This window comes from Eulemur rufifrons, chromosome 8, assembly GCF_041146395.1.
Source record: "Eulemur rufifrons isolate Redbay chromosome 8, OSU_ERuf_1, whole genome shotgun sequence".
Lineage (NCBI taxonomy): Eukaryota > Metazoa > Chordata > Mammalia > Primates > Lemuridae > Eulemur > Eulemur rufifrons.
The window spans coordinates 33,073,669-33,091,252 of NC_090990.1; the positions used below are offsets into that span (position 1 = coordinate 33,073,669).

The following is a 17,584-nucleotide window of genomic DNA, read 5'->3' on the forward strand; positions in this document are numbered from 1 at the left end:
CAGGCATAAGCTATTTTTTGAATAGTGGAGGGAAACGCCACATCAGTTGGAGGAAACGAGTGCTGTTTTCGTACAGTAGTTCTGATTTTCCAATCTTCCGTTATTTTTTGGTACCTGGTTCTACTTTTTTTCCTAATCTTGTGCACTTTAGAAGTTAGTTGTCTTCCCTGTAAAAGGAAAGGTTGCTGTGAGGTTTTTTTGTTTAAAAATGAGGTTTTTATAATTGGTTTTCTATAGGCTTACATTTCTGACGATGATGTTAGTACCTTTGTAGTTACTAGAGATTTGCTTATCTCTACCTATGACTTGTCACCTTTTGTTTCCTTTGCGTTCATGTAGTTAGTGTAGAGAGGATTGGTTCTCATATTATCCTGAAAATCACCTTGGAACTGGGAAATAGTTTTTTTTTTTTTTAATTTTTATTTATTTATTTATTTATTTTTTTGAGACAGAGTCTCGCTTTGTTGCCCGGGCTTGAGTGAGTGCCGTGGCATCAGCCTAGCTTACAGCAACCTCAAACTCCTGGGCTCAAGCAATCCTCCTGCCTCAGCCTCCCAAGCAGCTGGGACTACAGGCGTGCGCCACCATGCCCGGCTCATTTTTTCTATAATCTTTTTTTTTTTTTTTAATCTTTTTAATCTTTTTTTTTTTTTTTTTTTTTTTTTGAGACAGAGTGTCGCTTTGTTGCCCTGGCTAGAGTGATTGCCATGGCGTCAGCCTAGCTCACAGCAACCTCAAACTCCTGGGCTCAAGCAATCCTCCTGCCTCAGCCTCCCAAGCAGCTGGGACTACAGGCGTGCGCCACCATGCCCGGCTCATTTTTTCTATAATCTTTTTTTTTTTTTTTTAATCTTTTTAATCTTTTTTTTTTTTTTTTTTTTTGAGACAGAGTGTCGCTTTGTTGCCCTGGCTAGAGTGATTGCCATGGCGTCAGCCTAGCTCACAGCAACCTCAAACTCCTGGGCTCAAGCAATCCTCCTGCCTCAGCCTCCCAAGCAGCTGGGACTACAGGCGTGCGCCACCATGCCCGGCTCATTTTTTCTATAATCTTTTTTTTTTTTTAATCTTTTTAATCTTTTTTTTTTTTTTTTTTTGAGACAGAGTCTCACTTTGTTGCCCTGGCTAGAGTGAGTGCCATGGCGTCAGCCTAGCTCACAGCAACCTCAAACTCCTGGGCTCAAGCAATCCTCCTGCCTCAGCCTCCCAAGTAGCTGGGACTACAGGCATGCGCCACCATACCCGGCTAATTTTTTCTATATATATATTTTAGTTGTCCATATAATTTCTTTCTATTTTTAGTAGAGACAGGGTCTCGCTCTTGCTCAGGCTGGTCTCGAACTTCCGACCTTGAGCGATCCACCCGCCTCGGCCTCCCAGAGTGCTAGGATTACAGGCGTGAGCCACCACGCCCGGCCCATTTTTTCTATATATATTTTTTAGTTGGCCAGATAATTTCTTTGTATTTTTAGTAGAGTCGGGGTCTTGCTCTTGCTCAGGCTGGTCTCGAACTCCTGAGCTCAAACAATCCACCCGCCTCGGCCTCCCAGAGTGCTAGGATTACAGATGTGAGCCACCGCGCCTGGCCGGAAATAGTTTTAATTTCAAACTCCCATGGCCTTTTTCCCCATTGATTCGATAGGACCAGTATAGATTGGGCTTGGAAGTCATGCTGTATCTATTATAAAAAGAGTTCCTTTATTATTGTGCTTCTTAGACATCTCTAGCAGTCAATATTTCACTTAGATGAATCCTCACCCCTTTCAATACTTAAAAGGTTTTTTTTTTTTTGAGAGATAAAAGTATAGGCCGGGCGCGGTGGCTCACGCCTGTAATCCTAGCACTCTGGGAGGCTGAGGTGGGCGGATCGTTTGAGCTCAGGAGTTCGAGACCAGCCTGAGCAAGAGCGACACCCCATTTCTACTAAAAATAGAAAGAAATTATATGGACAGCTAAATATATATATAGAAAAAATTAGCCGGGCATGGTGGCGCATGCCTGTAGTCCCAGCTACTCGGGAGGCTGAGGCAGGAGGATTGCTTGAGCCCAGGAGTTTGAGGTTGCTGTGAGCTAGGCTGACGCCACAGCACTCACGCTAGCCTGGGCAACAGAGTGAGACTCTGTCTCAAAAAAAAAAAAAAAGAGATAAAAGTATGCACCTAACGTCTCTTCCACATTTTCAGGTGTCATCTGTATATAGCCAGTTAGGTTATTAATGAACTAGCCTTCAGCTTCCTGGCAGGTTATACACAGAGAAGGTTTATGTATATGCAGCTAGAGAAAATTAACCATTTAGATTTTTCTTCCCATTATAAATTTATTTATTTTTAGAGATACAGTCTCTCTGTGGCCCAGGCTGGAGTGCAGTGGCACAATCATTGCTCTTTGCAGCCTCGAACTCCTGGGCTCAAGCGATCCTCCCGAGTAGCTAGGAGTACAGGCCTGGACCACCGTGCCCAGCTCCTCCCATCATAAATTGAAAACTAAAACTGAGCAATTATATGTACTGGTTGTTTCTTGTTCTTTGTTTTAATTTATTTTTTGAATTTTTGAAACAGTGTCTCTGTTGCCTGGGCTAAAGTGCAGTGGTGTCATCGTAGGTCATTGCAATCTCAAACTCCTGGGCTCAAGTGATCCTCCTGCCTCAGCCTCCCAAGGTGCTAGGATTACAGATGTAAGCCACCATGCCCAGCCTTGTTTATTTTTTTTAAATAAATATTTATTTGATCTACGTGAGTATGCTGTGAAGTAGTTTTTATCTCTATTCTGTAGATGAGGAAACTCAAGATCAGAGTTATTAGTATTATTAGAGAAATAATTTCCACATTAAAAAGTGGCAGAGACTGGATTAAATCCCAGCATTTCCATTTTCATTTCCTCATTATCCCATCTAATTAGTCTGAGAGAACAATGAAGGCATTGTACCTCAGTTAAGTACGTTGGTGGGGATGTTTAGAAGTCAAGTTTCTAAGGTTCTCATGTTTATGGGTAGGATAAAGAAATAAAGAATTTAGAGTGTAGATAAGAATGTATATTATAATTCCAGTATAACCATTGAAGGAATAAATATAACTTCCAAAACAGTAGAAAGAATAAATGGAATGAGAAATAAACCTCAATTCAGATTTTTTTTTTTTTTTTTTGAGACAGAGTCTCATTCTGTTGCCCGGGCTAGAGTGAGTGCCGTGGCGTCAGTCTAGCTCACAGCAACCTCAAACTCCTGGGCTTAAGCGATCCTACTGCCTCAGCCTCCCAGGCATGCGCCACCATGCCCGGCTAATTTTTTGTATATATATATTTTAGTTGTCCATATAATTTCTTTCTATTTTTAGTAGAGACGGGGGTCTCACTCTTGCTCAGGCTGGTCTCGAACTCCTGACCTCGAGCGATCCACCCGCCTCGGCCTCCCAGGGTGCTAGGATTACAGGCGTGAGCCACCGCGCCCGGCCTCAGATTTTTTTTTTTTAATAAAAAAGAGATGGGAGTTTTACTGTGTTGCCCAGGCTGGATTCCAACTCCTGGGCCCAAGCAATCCTCCTGCCTCAGCCTTCTGAGTAGCTGGGACTACAGGCATATGTCACCTCATCTGGCTTAGAATTGCTTTTGATACCAGCTTCCTTGCTTAAGTAGGTGATAGTGGACCACAATTTTATCATCTGTAAAAAAGCCTCAGTTTGACTTCTGTCGCTACACACCATTGGAACAATATTGCTTAAGGCAATTATGATTATCTAAATGCTAAATCAGTCCTGGCATTCTTAGCTTTCTAACTAATTCTTTCTTAACCTTTTTTGTTTGTATCATAAAAATAATGTATAGCAGTTTGTACTGCAGTGGTAGGGAGGAGAGAAAGAAAGCTCAATTGGAAAGAGAAGTCCTATGTAATGCATTGAATTTTGTCTTAGCTGTGTTGTAATTCCCGAGCTTCTTATTCTTTGCTTTAGAAGGAAAAATGTCAAAATAAAACTAAGTGGTTTAGCTCAATAGTCTTTGGAGTAAAAAAATTTTTTTTTTTTTTTTTTTTGAGACAGGGTCTCACTCTGTTGCCCAGGCTAGAGTGCCATGGTGTCAGCCTAGCTCACAGCAACCTCAAACTCCTGGGCTCAAGCAATCCTACTGCCTCAGCCTCCCGAGGACTACAGGCATGCGCCACCATGCCCAGCTAATTTCTTTCTATACATTTTTAGTTGTTCAGCTAATTTCTTTCTATTTTTAAATTTATTTATTCATTTTTTTTTTAGTAGCGACGAGGTCTCGCTCTTGCTCAGGCTGGTCTCGAACTCCCGAGCTCAAACGATCCGCCTGCCTCAGACTCCCAGAGTGCTAGGATTACAGGCGTGATCATTTTTCTTAATGTTGTTGATATTTCTAGTCTACGTGGTTTGTATTGAGTTTTTTCAAATTGTCAAAAATCTCCAGAAATGTTTCCAGTATATTTATTGAAAAAAATCCTTGTGTAAGTGGATCCAAGCAATTCAAACCTGGGTTGTTCAGGGGTCAACTTTAGTCTGCATTCTCAAATGGAACTTCTATTAGTGGGATAAAGATGATAAATATATATGTGAGAGGATATTAGTGATAAGTGTTTTGTAGATAATTATTTCAATGTGCCCTATTTTAAGGTTAATGTGAAAGCTCTTTTTTTTTTTTTTTTTTTTTGAGACAGTCTCGCTCTGTTGCCCAAGCTACAGTGCCGTGGAGTCAGGCCAGCTCACAGCAACCTCAAACTCCTGGGTGCCAGTGATCCTTCTGCCTCAGCCTCCCAAGTAGCTGGGACTACAGGCGTGAGCCACCTGATGTGAAAGTTAATTGGGTGGTTATATCATTTTTTTTTTTTTTAATTAAAAAAATATTTTTGTAGAGACTGGGTCTTGTTATATTGCCCATGCTAGTCTTGAACTCCTAGACACGAGATCCTCTTGCCTCAGCCTCACAAAGTGCTGGATTACAGACAGGCATGAGTCACCATGCCTGGCTAGGTGATTATTTTACATAGGTGGTCAGGGATGGCTCCAATAAGATTAAATGACAATCGGAGGCCCCCTCTAGCAGGGAAACTTCAATGGGTATGGATGCAAGTGAGTTGGTATATTAGGTGCTTGAGGAAGGGGGATTTCCTGTCTGATTGTGTTTGCTCAATGAAGAGTGAGGCAAGGCCTGCTTGGAAGTAAGGTGGAGTGTAGTATAGTGTAGGAGATTTGAGGAGAGGTAGAAGTGGGAAATAGTCATTTTAGTGAATCAAAAGACAAATATTCTATGGGAAATGTGATAGGATTGACAGCCAATGTTGAGTGCTTGTTTTAGATTTGTGGCCAAGAATTTAAATCGAGGCCAGTCAGGTGGTGTTTGTATGTTTTTCTACTTTGAATGTTCATTCACCTGCTTGTCTATAGGAGATACAGATAGAGGGTTGGAAACTAAAATTTGCAAAAAGAAAAACCTAAGTGGTATACTGTATTTTCTTTAGAGGGTCTCACCCTGTCTCCCAGACTATAGTGCAGTGGCTTGATCATAGTGTGCTGTAACTTTCAACTCCTGGGCTCAAGTGATTCTCCTGAGTAGCTAGGACTACAGGTGTGGGCCACCACACCTGGCTAATTAAAAAAAAATATTTCTTTTGTGCATTCAGGGTCTTGCTATGTTGCTGTGCTGTCTTGAATTCCTGGCCTCCTGCCTTGGCTTCTCATAGTTCAGGGGATTATAGGTATAAGCCATATACTTTCTTCACAAGAGTGCAGATTTATGTTGAAGAAAAAATATCTTGAACATAAACAATTAAAGATTTGCTTTTTGTTGTTGTTGTTGTTGTTGAAACAAGTCTCACTTTGTCACCCTGGGTGCAGTGGCACCATCATAACTCACTGTAACCTCAAACTCTTGGGCTCAAGTGATCCTCCTGCCTCAGCCTCCCCAGTAGCTGGGACTACAGGCACCATAACACCCAGCTAATTTTTCTATTTCCAGTAGAGACGGGGTCTCACTCTTCCTCAGGCTGGTCTTGAGTTCCTGAGCTCAAGCAACCCTTCCACCTTAGACTCGCAGAGTGCTAAGATTACAGGTGTGAGCTCCTGAGCCCAGCCAAATCTCCATTTTTTTATGTCTAATTGTCTAGCACTAGCTACTTGTTTGGTCTCTTGGTGCCTCCTCTCCTTCCCTTCTGGTGGCACTGTCTCCTCTACATTCAAAGCTCTTAAAATGGATGTATTTTAAAAACATTTTCTGTATCGTATCTCTTTAGCTGCTTTCCTTTACTTCTTCAGTCAAAAGTCTGCATTCCTAGAAATCTCCACTTTTTTCCTTGTTTGCTTATTCGTTTAATTTTTGTATTTAATCTATATTTTATTGTTAGGTTTTAGGGATACAAAGATTAATAAGGTACCAGTTCCTGGTCATCAGATCACAATCTAATAGGACAGGCGTGTACTGAGAGTGTATAAGTTTATTGAACTTGCTTCAGTCTGGCTTCTTACCTTCATACCATTTAAACAATGTTACTAAAGGTGATCAATCATTGTCTAAATGCTAAATTTGTCCTCATCATTCTTAGCTTTCTAATTAGTCTTTAACCTTTTTGCTGCATTGAGACCAGCTACTCCTTCCTTGACATGTTTTCCTTTGATAGACCACCTCCATTTATTTCTCTTTTCTTTCATTGTTAATGATTGCTAGAATCTGTACATTCCTTATGTCCCAGTAAGCATGATTCTAAGCACTTAATGAACTTTCTCATTTGCTTTTCAAAACCATCCTGTGAGATATATACTGTTAATTATAGTTGAAGAAAATATGAGGCAGTTCACATGGTAAGTGACAAAATCACTTGCCCTAATCCTACCCTACTGATTCAGCATCAGTCACTTATCTTAACAAATATTGATTATGTGCCAAGCCTTGTGCTTGGTACTAGAATACAGGTAGGATAAGATAGACGTGATTCCTTTCTTTAGAATAAAGTCAACAGGCAGTTGGAATATGAGTTATGATAGGGGTCATATAGGTACTGAATGATCTGTGTTACTGGGTAAGTTACTTCTCTGCAAAACAGGAATATTGGCACCTCTCTCAAGAGTTTTTTTTTTGGTGTGTGTGTGAAGGTAGTAAATGAGAATGTAATAGACACTTACATGTATTATGTCTGGCAGTCTAATTTTTGCTCTAAATTGCCTTTTGAACATTATCCATTTAGGTTTTCCATAAGCACCATAAAATCAACTTATGTTAACATTTAACTCCCTAGTTTCTACTAATGAATACTGTTTTTGTAGCTTATTTTGATTAGATAGGACTCAGTTTCCCAGCCTCAGATATTAATATAAACATTCTGGACTCCCCACAGGAATCTCTACCCTCCAGCCCCACTCCTTTTCCAGTTTCCAAAAGGTCTCCAGTAATAAGTAGTTTGGCCTTCCTAGTATTGCTCTGTAGCAGAGCTTAGAATTGTAAAGCCTAGAGGGCCAGATAGGAAAAAGTGAAGTACACTTGACCCTTGAACAGCATGGGGGTTACGGGCACTGATCCCTATGCAGTAAAAAATTCACATATAAATTTTGACTCCCCCAAAGCTTAACTACTAATAGTCTATTGTTGACTGGAAGCCTTACTTATAGCAGTCAATTAATACGTATTTTATATATGTGTTATATACTGTATTCTACAATAAAATAAGCTTGAGAAAAAAGGTTATTAAGACAATCATAAGGAAGAGAAAACATATTTACTATTCATTAAGTGGAAGTGGATCATTATAATGGTCTTCATCCTCCTTCCTCCTTGTCTTCACATTGAGTAGGCTGAGGAAGAGAAGGGGTTGATATTGATTTTGCCTCTTAAGAATGAGCAGGAGCATGTGCTCAAATGTTTGAGCTGTTTGTGTTTTATTTTCTGAAAAATACCGGTAGAGATTTCTAGGAATGCAGACTTTTGACTGAATGTGTTTGTTTATGGTATACTCATTAATTTATTCCCACTGGGATTTTTTCCTGTTTGTTACAAGATTCTATAATATGAATATTTGCTAAGTTAACCTTTTGTGAAATGAATTAGATGGAGTAGAATTGATCAATATTCATGGTTTCTGGATTTAAAACGGCCTTCTCCAGATGAATTATTAAGTAATTCTCTTAGGCTTTCCTCTACTATTCTGATTTCATATTCATTATAAAAATTCATAATGATTCTTTAAGAGAAGTAGGAATCCGGACTTTTATGTCATAGTTTTATAGTTTTAAATGTAGTAACTACCAGAATTAATATTTTTTAAAATAACTGGGTCACATATGTCTATTGCCCAGATAGGACATGAACATCAGTTTATAATTTTTGATCTCATCCAGTAGTTCTCAGAGTGGTTCCAAAACCAGCAGTGTAAATATCACTTGGGCAATTGTTAGAAATGCAAATTCTTGGACCTTATCTCAGACCTACTGAATCAGAAACTCTTGGGGATGGAGCTCCGTCTGTTTTAACAGGTCTTCCAAGTGATTCTCATACTAAAATGTGAGTACCACTTCTTTAGTCTACTTCTGACTGTACAAGTACTGCCTTACTTCAGATCCTTTTCTGTTTGTCTAGGCTACTGCTGAGTAAGAATGGAAGAAATAAATTTATCACTGCTGAGCACTTTACAGTGTTATTTAATAGTGTCTTTACTGGTTCCCTTGTTAATAATTTTATCTACTTCAAACTATCTTTTGGGCAGAGCACAGGGGCTCACGCCTATAATCCTAGCACTCTGGGAGGCCGAGGTGAGAGGATAGCTTGAGCTTAGGAGTTCGAGACCAGCCTGAACAAGAGTGAGCCCATCTCTACTAAAAATAGAAAAAATTAGCCAGGCATGGTGGCGTGTGCCTGTAGTCCCAGCTACTTGGGAGGCTGAGGCAGGAGGATCGTTTGAACCCAGGAGTTTGAGGTGGCTGTGAGCTAGGCTGACGCCACAGCACTCTATTCAGGGCAACAGAGTGAGATTCTGTCTCAAAAAACAAAACAATATTTTGTACTGCAGTCAGGGTGTATAAAAAGTAAATTTGATCATAATACATTTTTGATGATTCCTGACTTCAGAATAAAAATACTTGGGAGGCTGAGGCAGGAGGATTGCTTGAGCCCAGGAGGTCGAGGTTACAATAAGCTATGATGGCACAACTCCACTCCAGCCTGGGTGACAGTGAGACCTTGCCACAAAAAATTTAAAAACAATTTTTTAAAGCTTTAGGTTGGCATCAAAATAAACGATCTGGCTTTTGTATACCTGTCTAGCTTTGTGCCTGGTTACATTTTGTGATGGAAAGTGGGAGGAGGAAAGTTACTGGCATTATGCCAGTTGTGATATTTATTTTGTTTATTTTGTGGGGTTTTTTTTTAGAGAGCGGATCTTGCTATATTGGGAAGGCTGAAGTCAGACTTCTTTCTGGGCTCAGGTGATTCTCCTGCCTCATCCTCTCAAGTAGTGAAACAGCTGACAAGTTGCTGTATTTGTTACTTAGTTTATCTGGTAAAAACTGGCTCTTACAAAACGGACAATATATCTTAAAAAGATACTGGAAAGTTGTTTGGAGTCCTTGAAGGGATTTGGCAGCAAGGGGTGAGGGGAGATGAAGTAGGAAGAAAAAGAAACGATGGCAGAATATTTTCCAATTTTGATGAGAACCGTAAATCTATAGATCCAAAAATCAAACCCAAGCAAAAGAAACATAAAGAAAACGACACCAGGATACATCATAATCAAATTGTTGAAAACTAGTGATAGAAAAAAACCTCACAAAATCAGGCAGACAAAAAACCACATTATATATACAGAATCATTGTTGAATTCTGTGGGTTTGTTTGTTTGTTTGTTTATTTGTTTGTTTGTTTTAATTTTTTAAAAAAGTTGTTAAAGAGATGCGATCTCCCCATATTGTCCAGGCTGGAGTCAGTGGCTATTCACAGGCAGGATCATAGTGCACTATATAGCCTCTAATTCCTGTCCTCAAGTGATTCTCCTGCCTCAGCTGTATCCTAAATGAAAATGCAGTCTTTGTATTTTCATTTAGGATAGTTCCTGCTGCTGCATCTTTAGATTTATGAATATTTTCTTTTGTAGGCTCCAATCTTTACCTTATTGAGCATGTAGAATATAGTTGTAACTATTTTAATGTCCTTGCCTAATTCTCTCATCTATGTCATTTCTGAATCTGTTTCTATTGATTAATTGTTTTCATTATGGGTTTTATTTTCCTGTTTAGTTTCTTTGTTTGCCTGGTAACTTTATTTTTGGGTATCAGACATTGTGAAGTTTCTTGTTGGTTGCTGAATTTTTTTTATTCCTTTGAATATATTTTGGCTTTGTTCTGGGGTGGTTATTTGGAAATAGTTCAATCCTTTTGAGGCTTGTTTTTAAGTTTTATTAAGCAGATCTCTGAAACACTCTTTATTTAGTCTATTGCTAATTTTGCCTCCATTATTAAAGTAGTACTCTCCTGAGTGCTGTACTTGATGTCCATGAACTATTTTAGAAATCTGTGTGATCTCTGAGGTTTCATCTCCTCCATTCTGGTGGTTCTTTTCCAGGCCTTAGTAGTTTTCTCATGCATTAAGTTAATTAGAACCTAGCCAAAGACCAGAGGGACCCTTCTGCAGATCTCTAAATCTTGCTCTCTATAGCTTTCTCCTTTCTACTATTCTGTCCTATAAATTCTAACCACCTTGGTCTCCTCAATTTGGTGAGACTGTCAAATGTGTTTGGGTTCCTCCCGTATGTCATTGACAAAACTCTCCAGGCAGTAAGCTGGGGCACTGATAAGGCTCACCTCATGTTTTCCTCTTCTGTCAGATCACTGTACCGTGCTAATGGTTGAGTGTCTGAAATCTGATGTTCTTGTACTTTAGCTATTTTTTTTAGTTGTCTGAGGCAGAAGGGTGAATCCAGTCCCAGTTACTTCTGTCACAGCTAGCTATGAAAGTTAAATAGTATTGCACCTCACCCTCTCTCCTATGTGGGTACAAAACATTTTGTGTGTTCTTGTTGCCAGTGGTACCTGAATGTTTTATAGCAGGTATGTGCAACATTAATAATGTGTTTATTTTTAGTATTCAAACTCTTTATTTGGACTTTTGTGTTACTACCACACTATGTGGTTCATAGACTAGTGTTGTTTTGTTATTGTCCTACAAAGAGATAAGTATGAAAGTTTGGAATAAGCATTTAGGAACAAAGCAATTTGACATTACCATGACACTTCTATTGTAATTTACAAAAACCCAACTGGTACAGGTTGGAAATAAAAAAAACCTACGTAGTTTGCAAAGCTCTGTGCTGGACTATTTGGCTAGAATAACCCCTTAATAAAACTTTGATGTATATAATTGGCTGTGGCAGAAAGAGTTTGTAGATAAGGATCCAAGACCATTTGGAGATTCTGGGTAAATAGCCCAGATAGCTTAATTACCTGCAGCTGAAAGCACTGCCTTTTAAGTTGTACCTTATCTCTGTGGTTCTAGCTATGAAGTTGCTAGTTATTTTCAACCCTGGATATCTGAAAGAGTAAGAATTAAATTTGATTATGTAAGTAGGTGAATAATTCTTGGGTGTTTAATAAATCGTAGCTTTTTTTTATTCCTTTATATTTTTTTCTGAATTTATTTAATTTTCAGGCTTAAAATAGGCTTCAGTTTTACTTTTCCCTCTTAATTTTTCATTACAGAATTGAAGAAGATGTTCCTGCTCCTTCTACCTCTGCGGATAAAGTAGAGAGGTAAGATCATTTACACGGTACCATTAGATTCACGTCTGTAACATAAACTAAGAGCAGTATAACTTGAGGGCAGTTAGTTTCAGGACTGTTGAAATTGATGGTGGTATTTGAAGTTGTGGTAAAATAAATACACATAACGTAAAATTTACCATCTTTTTAAGTGTATACAGTTCAGTAGTGTTAAGTACATTTACATTGTTGTACAACAAATCTCATCTTGCAAATCTGAAACAACTCCCCATTTCTCCCTCCTCCATCCCCTGGCAATCACCATTCTATTTTCTGTGTCTGAATTTGACTACTCTAGGTACCTCATAGAAATGGAATCATACAGTATTTGTCTTTTTGTGACTGGCTTATTTCATTTAGCATACTGTTTTTAACGTTTATCCATGTTGTATCATGTCAGAATTTCCTTCCTTTTTATTGTGAGTACTGCTGCTATGTCCATGGTTTTACATAATCATTCATAAATAGAAGATCCAGCGTACAAGAGAGACCAGTTTTTTAATGTACCAGTATGAGAAGTTCATTAACATGTTTTCAGATTCTACTTTACAACTAACCTTTTAGGTTTTGGTGTAGTGTCAAAGAATATCTGCAAGTTACCTGAAAAGGTTTTTTAAATATTCTCCTTTCCAACTATATATCTATGTGACATCAGACATTCTTACACAGATCAAATCAGATCAAAAACAGATCAAAACAGATTGAATGCAGAATAGTGGCTATGAAAATCCAGCTATCTTCTATTACCAGACAGTTCAGAGATTTGCAAAAATGTAAACTGCCATTATTCTTACTAAAATTTTTTTGTTTTGAAGTTATTTTTCACAAAAATGACATTATTAACATGCAACATTTTAAATTATTTTGGTTTTAATTTCAATGTGGTGAATACTGATTGAGATAATACACACACAGAGCCTCTTTGGGGGCGGGGGGCGGGGGGTGGGGGGGGGAGGCTTCAGTAATTTAACAGTGTAAAGGCTCCTGAAAGTTTTAGAACCATTGCGCTTATATAACACCAACATCTCCATACATTCACAAGATCCCATCCACAATCATTTACTTAAGAACAGAGCTCCTATAGTTCTCTATGCAGCAATACTACTTTTCTTTCCAATGACATTGTTTGCACAGACCTACTTTGTACAAATAAACTTTGTTGACCTTTCATACCTTGTCATCTTTTTCCTCTTCAGTTTGTTTGTTTGTTTGTTTGTTTGTTTCTTTCTTTTTTTTTTTTTGAGACAGAGTCTCACTCTGTTACCCAGGCTAGAGTGCTGTGGCATCAGCCTATCTCACAGCAACCTCAAACTCCTGGGCTCAAGCAATCCCTCTGCCTCAGCCTCCCGAGTAGCTGGGACTACAGGCATGCAGCATCATGCCTGGCTAATTTTTTCTATATATTTTTAGTTGTTCAGCTAATTTCTGTCTATTTTTAGTAGAGACAGGGTCTCGCTCTTGGCTCAGGCTGGTCTCGAACTCCTGACCTTGAGCAATCCACCCGCCTCGGCCTCCCAGAGTGCTAGGATTACAGCCGTGAGCCACTACGCCTGGCCACCTCTTCAGTTTCTTTGGCAGGAAAACGTGAAAGATGTGACTACTTTATTTCTCTACTTCCTCTTTTATTCTTTCTTTAACCTTCTTTAATCAAGATTTGTCTCCACCATTCCACTAAAACAATCTTGCTTATAGTCATTAATTTCATCCATATTCCTTACTCTACATTTCTCAGCCCTCTGAGTTAATATTGTCAGAAACATTTGACCCAATCCATCAGTTCCTTTACTTCATTTGGCTTCTGAGATACCATTTTGCCTTAGCTCCTTTCCCTTCACTGGCTATCCCCCTTCTCCTTCCCACCCCCCCCTTCCCTCCTTCTTCATCTCCCCTACCTCTAAATGTTGGAAGGCTCCAGGCTTAGTCCTACAACTTTTCTCTCCTGTCTTGTTTTTTTGTCTTGTCTTGTCGTGTAGTGTCATGTCTCGTGTCTTGTCTCATGTCTTGACTCCTGTCTTGTCTTGCTTTGTTGCCCAGGCTGGAGTGCACTGGCACTATCACAACTCACTGTAGCCTCAAACTCCTGGGCTCAGGTGATCCTCTCAAGTAGCTAGTATTACACATGTGCACCACCACACCCAGCTAATTTTTAAATTTATTTTCAGAAACGGGTCTTGCTGTGTTGTCCAGGCTGGTCTCGAACTCCTGGCCTCAAGCGATCCTCCCGCCTCAGCTTCCCAAAGTGCTGGGATTACAGGGTGAACCACTGCACCCCACCACCTCTCTTCTTTATTAATAGCTGCTCCCTATGTAATCTCCCCTGTTAAGTCCTATGGGTTTAAGGACATGACTCCCATTTGTATCTCAAGTCCCTGTGTATCTCCCATCTGTACATATCTCCCAGATTGCTCCCTTTTAACATCTTGGAAGTCTAAAAGGTGTCTTAGAATTAACATATCCAAAACTAAATCCCGTACAGTAATTGATTCTTCTATTCCTCATTGGTTTTTCCTTCAGTTGACCTTATCTCAGTAAATAGCAATATTGTTATAGAATTCTTGATCTAGATTGTCTGGATTTGAATCTCTACTATTAAGTTTTAGTTTTTCCTTCCTTAAAATGAGGTAATAATCCAACAACTTTATGAGGTATGGATACTAGGATTAAATGTAAATATAGGTAAAATTCTCACAGTCTATTAATGGCTGTTAAAACAAGTTGCCTGGGCCCCCCACCAAAAAAATAGAAGCCTTTATCTCTGACTCATTCAAGAAATTATGTATCTAGTCCATTAGCAAATTCCAAAATAAGTATATCCGGAATCGAAACATTTCTGCTAGTACTCAGGTCATTGTCTAGATTTTTGTACTTTTTTGGTAACTGGTCTAATCTCTACTACTCTTCTTGTTCTGTCTTACTCTATACTGATATGCTGCTGCATATCCCCCTTCCCTTTATTTCCCACAATTTTCCCCATAGCTTAACTCCAGCCAAAAAAGTTTTCTATTTCTCAAATATTTTTAAGCACTCTTCTATTAGAGATTTGAACTTATTGCCTCTGCCCTGGAGTGCTTTTCCCCTATGGCTTGCCTCCTTACTTTCTTCAGTTCTCTGCTTTTACTTTTACATTGGCAGTGTGTTCTTCCCAGATCAGTCTTTTTATAGTCAACAGTGCCAAGAGCAGGTGCTCAAATCTAGTTGATTGAATTAAAAAGGGATTATCCTTCCAAAAAACGTGGCTTCCATTAATTGGAACTTAGAAACCATATGTATACACCTATAAAACATCACAGTTAAGGTAGTGAACATACTCATCCCCTCAAAGCTTCCTCATCCTCCTTTGTGTTTCATTCCCTCCCTAGCAACCATTAATCTGCTTTTGTCACTGAAAATGAGTTTGCATTTTGTATAATTTTATCTAAATAGGATCATACAGTAAGTAGTTTTTTTGTGTGGCTTCTTTGAGCATAATTATTTTGAGATTCATTCATGTTCTCACATGTATCAATAGTTCATTCTTTTTGTTGGTGAATGGTACTCCCTAATGTAGATATATCACAATTTGTTTATCTGTTTGGGTTTCCAATTTTTGGTTATTACGCATAAAGCTGCTGTGAATATTTGTGTACAAGTCTTTGTATGGGCATACACTTTCAATTTTTGGGTTAATACCTAGGATTGGAATGGCTGGATCATATGGTAGGTATGTATCTAACTTTAAGAAACACCCAAACCATTTTCTAAAGTGATTCTACCATTTTACATTCTTACCAGCAGTGTACGAGAGTTCCACTTGTTTTATATCCTTACCAGCACTTGATGTAGTCAGTCTTCAAATTTTAGCCATTCTAGTGGGAATATAATAGTATCTCACTGTCGGTTTAGTTTGCATTCTTTAAATAATAATGTTGAGTATCTTTTCATGTGCTTATTTGTCATATATCTTTGATGACATATTTGTTCAAATCTTTTGCCTGTTTTTTTAAATTGGATTGTTTTTGTTATTGAGTTGTTAGAGTTTGTTATATAGCCAACTCCTTTGATAGTTTTGCATGTATTTTCTCCCAATGTGTGGTTTGCCTTTTTTGTTTTTATAACTGTCTTTCAAAAAACAATAGTTTTTCCCTTTAATAGTCTCTCTAGTTTATTGATTTTTTTTCCTCTTGATAGTTTATGCTTTTTCTCTCATGTTTAAGAAGTCTTTGCCAAATCCAAAGTCACTAAGATTTTCTCCTAAATATTCTACAAATTTTATGGTTTTAAATCTTACATTTAGAAAGCCTGTGATCCATTTCAATTTGTATAAGATGTGAAGTAAGGATTGAGGTTTACTTTTTTGTGTTTGGGTATCCAGTTATTCCAGCACTGTTTGTTAGAAAGATTATCCATTCCCCATTGAATTGCCTTGGCACCTTTGTCAAAATTTCAGTTGGCCGTATATGTGTAGATCCATTTTTGTACTCCATTTTGTTCCATTTGATCTATATGCTTTTCTTTATGCCAATACCACTTTGTGTTAATCTTGAGATCACTGCCTGTTGTCCTATTCTAAATGGTTCTTAATTTTAATTTTTCTTTCAGCTAGTACAACTTGTATGAATTTGTGGTTCCTTTGTGATTCTTTATTTGTTACTTAATGAGCAAATATTTATGGTAACATACAATATAGACTTTGTGAGGAGATAAGCCTTTATGAGAAAATATTCTAGTCAAGCTTCTGGGAATGTTGCCTTTGAGATTTCTTTTGGTTTTGTGGTAGTAAAATAAGTGTGACTCAGCAGGGCCTTGCCAGAGTAGTCCAAAGTTTTAAAAAATTAAAACTATTCTCAAATATAGCAGGTGTTCAGAAAATGTTGATTTAACCAGTATTTGATACTAGGAAAAATATCTTTTTCTTGCAGTCTGGATGTGGATAGTGAAGCTAAGAAATTACTGGGTTTAGGACAGAAACATCTGGTGATGGGGGATATTCCAGCAGCTGTCAATGCGTTCCAGGAAGCAGCTAGTCTTTTGTAAGTACTGTGTGTTTTGCTATGATGTAATATTATGTTCCTAATAGACCTTGAGTTATAAAAAGTTTTATGGGGGAAAAGCATGAAGGTTAAGAGTTTTAAAACATTTGACTGTTTTTCATACAGAAGTTTATTCCTGTAACTATGTAACTGTAAAACTTAAATATCACTAAGCAGTTTCAGCCTTTGATTTTTCTGAGTAAGGTAATTTATATTCTGATCACCACTAATTACGGTACCACCTTGTCCTTCCTGGTTTGTCTGGGACTTTGGAAGTTATGTGTTTGGGAGAACCCCTCAGGCCCAAGCAAGTCATGATTGCTTACCCTACCACAAATGATATTATTAACACAGTATTTTTCATCTTTTTTTTTTTTTTTTTTTTTTTGAGATAGAGTCTCACTCTGTTGCCCTGGGTAGGAGTACTGTGGTGCCATCGTAGCTCACTGCAACCTCAAACTCCTGGGCTCAAGTGATCCTCCTGCCTCAGCCTCTCAAGGAGCTGGGGCTACAGGCACACACCACAATGCCTGGCTAATTTTTCTATTTTTAGTAGAGGCGAGGTCTCGCTCTTGCTCAGGCTGGTCTCGAGCTCCTGAGCTCAAGCAATCCTCCCTCCTTGGCCTCCCAGACTGGTAGCATTACAGGCATGAGCCACTGCACCCGGCCAGCACAGCATTTTTCATACATTTTTAGCACATGTGTTACCTGCTGTTGCAACTACATGGAAGTTGGCAGCTACCACCAGTTGGCCCTATACCTATATCCTGGAGGAAAAGGTTAGCTTTAGTATCTTAAAGGTGATGTATTTTCCCCAAAGAGTTTAATGTGCCTCCA

At 38.6% G+C, this 17,584-nt stretch overlaps 2 protein-coding genes across 2 annotated transcripts in view; both read left to right on the forward strand.

The window, feature by feature from the left end:
* Positions 1 to 17,584, forward strand: part of TMEM69 (transmembrane protein 69) — a 197,134-nt gene that overhangs the window by 97,258 nt on the left and 82,292 nt on the right. The gene's annotated exons all lie outside the window — the stretch shown is intronic.
* NASP (nuclear autoantigenic sperm protein) overlaps positions 1 to 17,584 on the forward strand; it is a 33,911-nt gene that overhangs the window by 1,402 nt on the left and 14,925 nt on the right. Inside the window, exons 3-4 of the mRNA XM_069477874.1 lie at positions 11,679 to 11,729; positions 16,637 to 16,747. Coding sequence (XP_069333975.1) covers positions 11,679 to 11,729; positions 16,637 to 16,747 — 162 coding nt within the window. The remainder of the gene's footprint in view (positions 1 to 11,678; positions 11,730 to 16,636; positions 16,748 to 17,584) is intronic.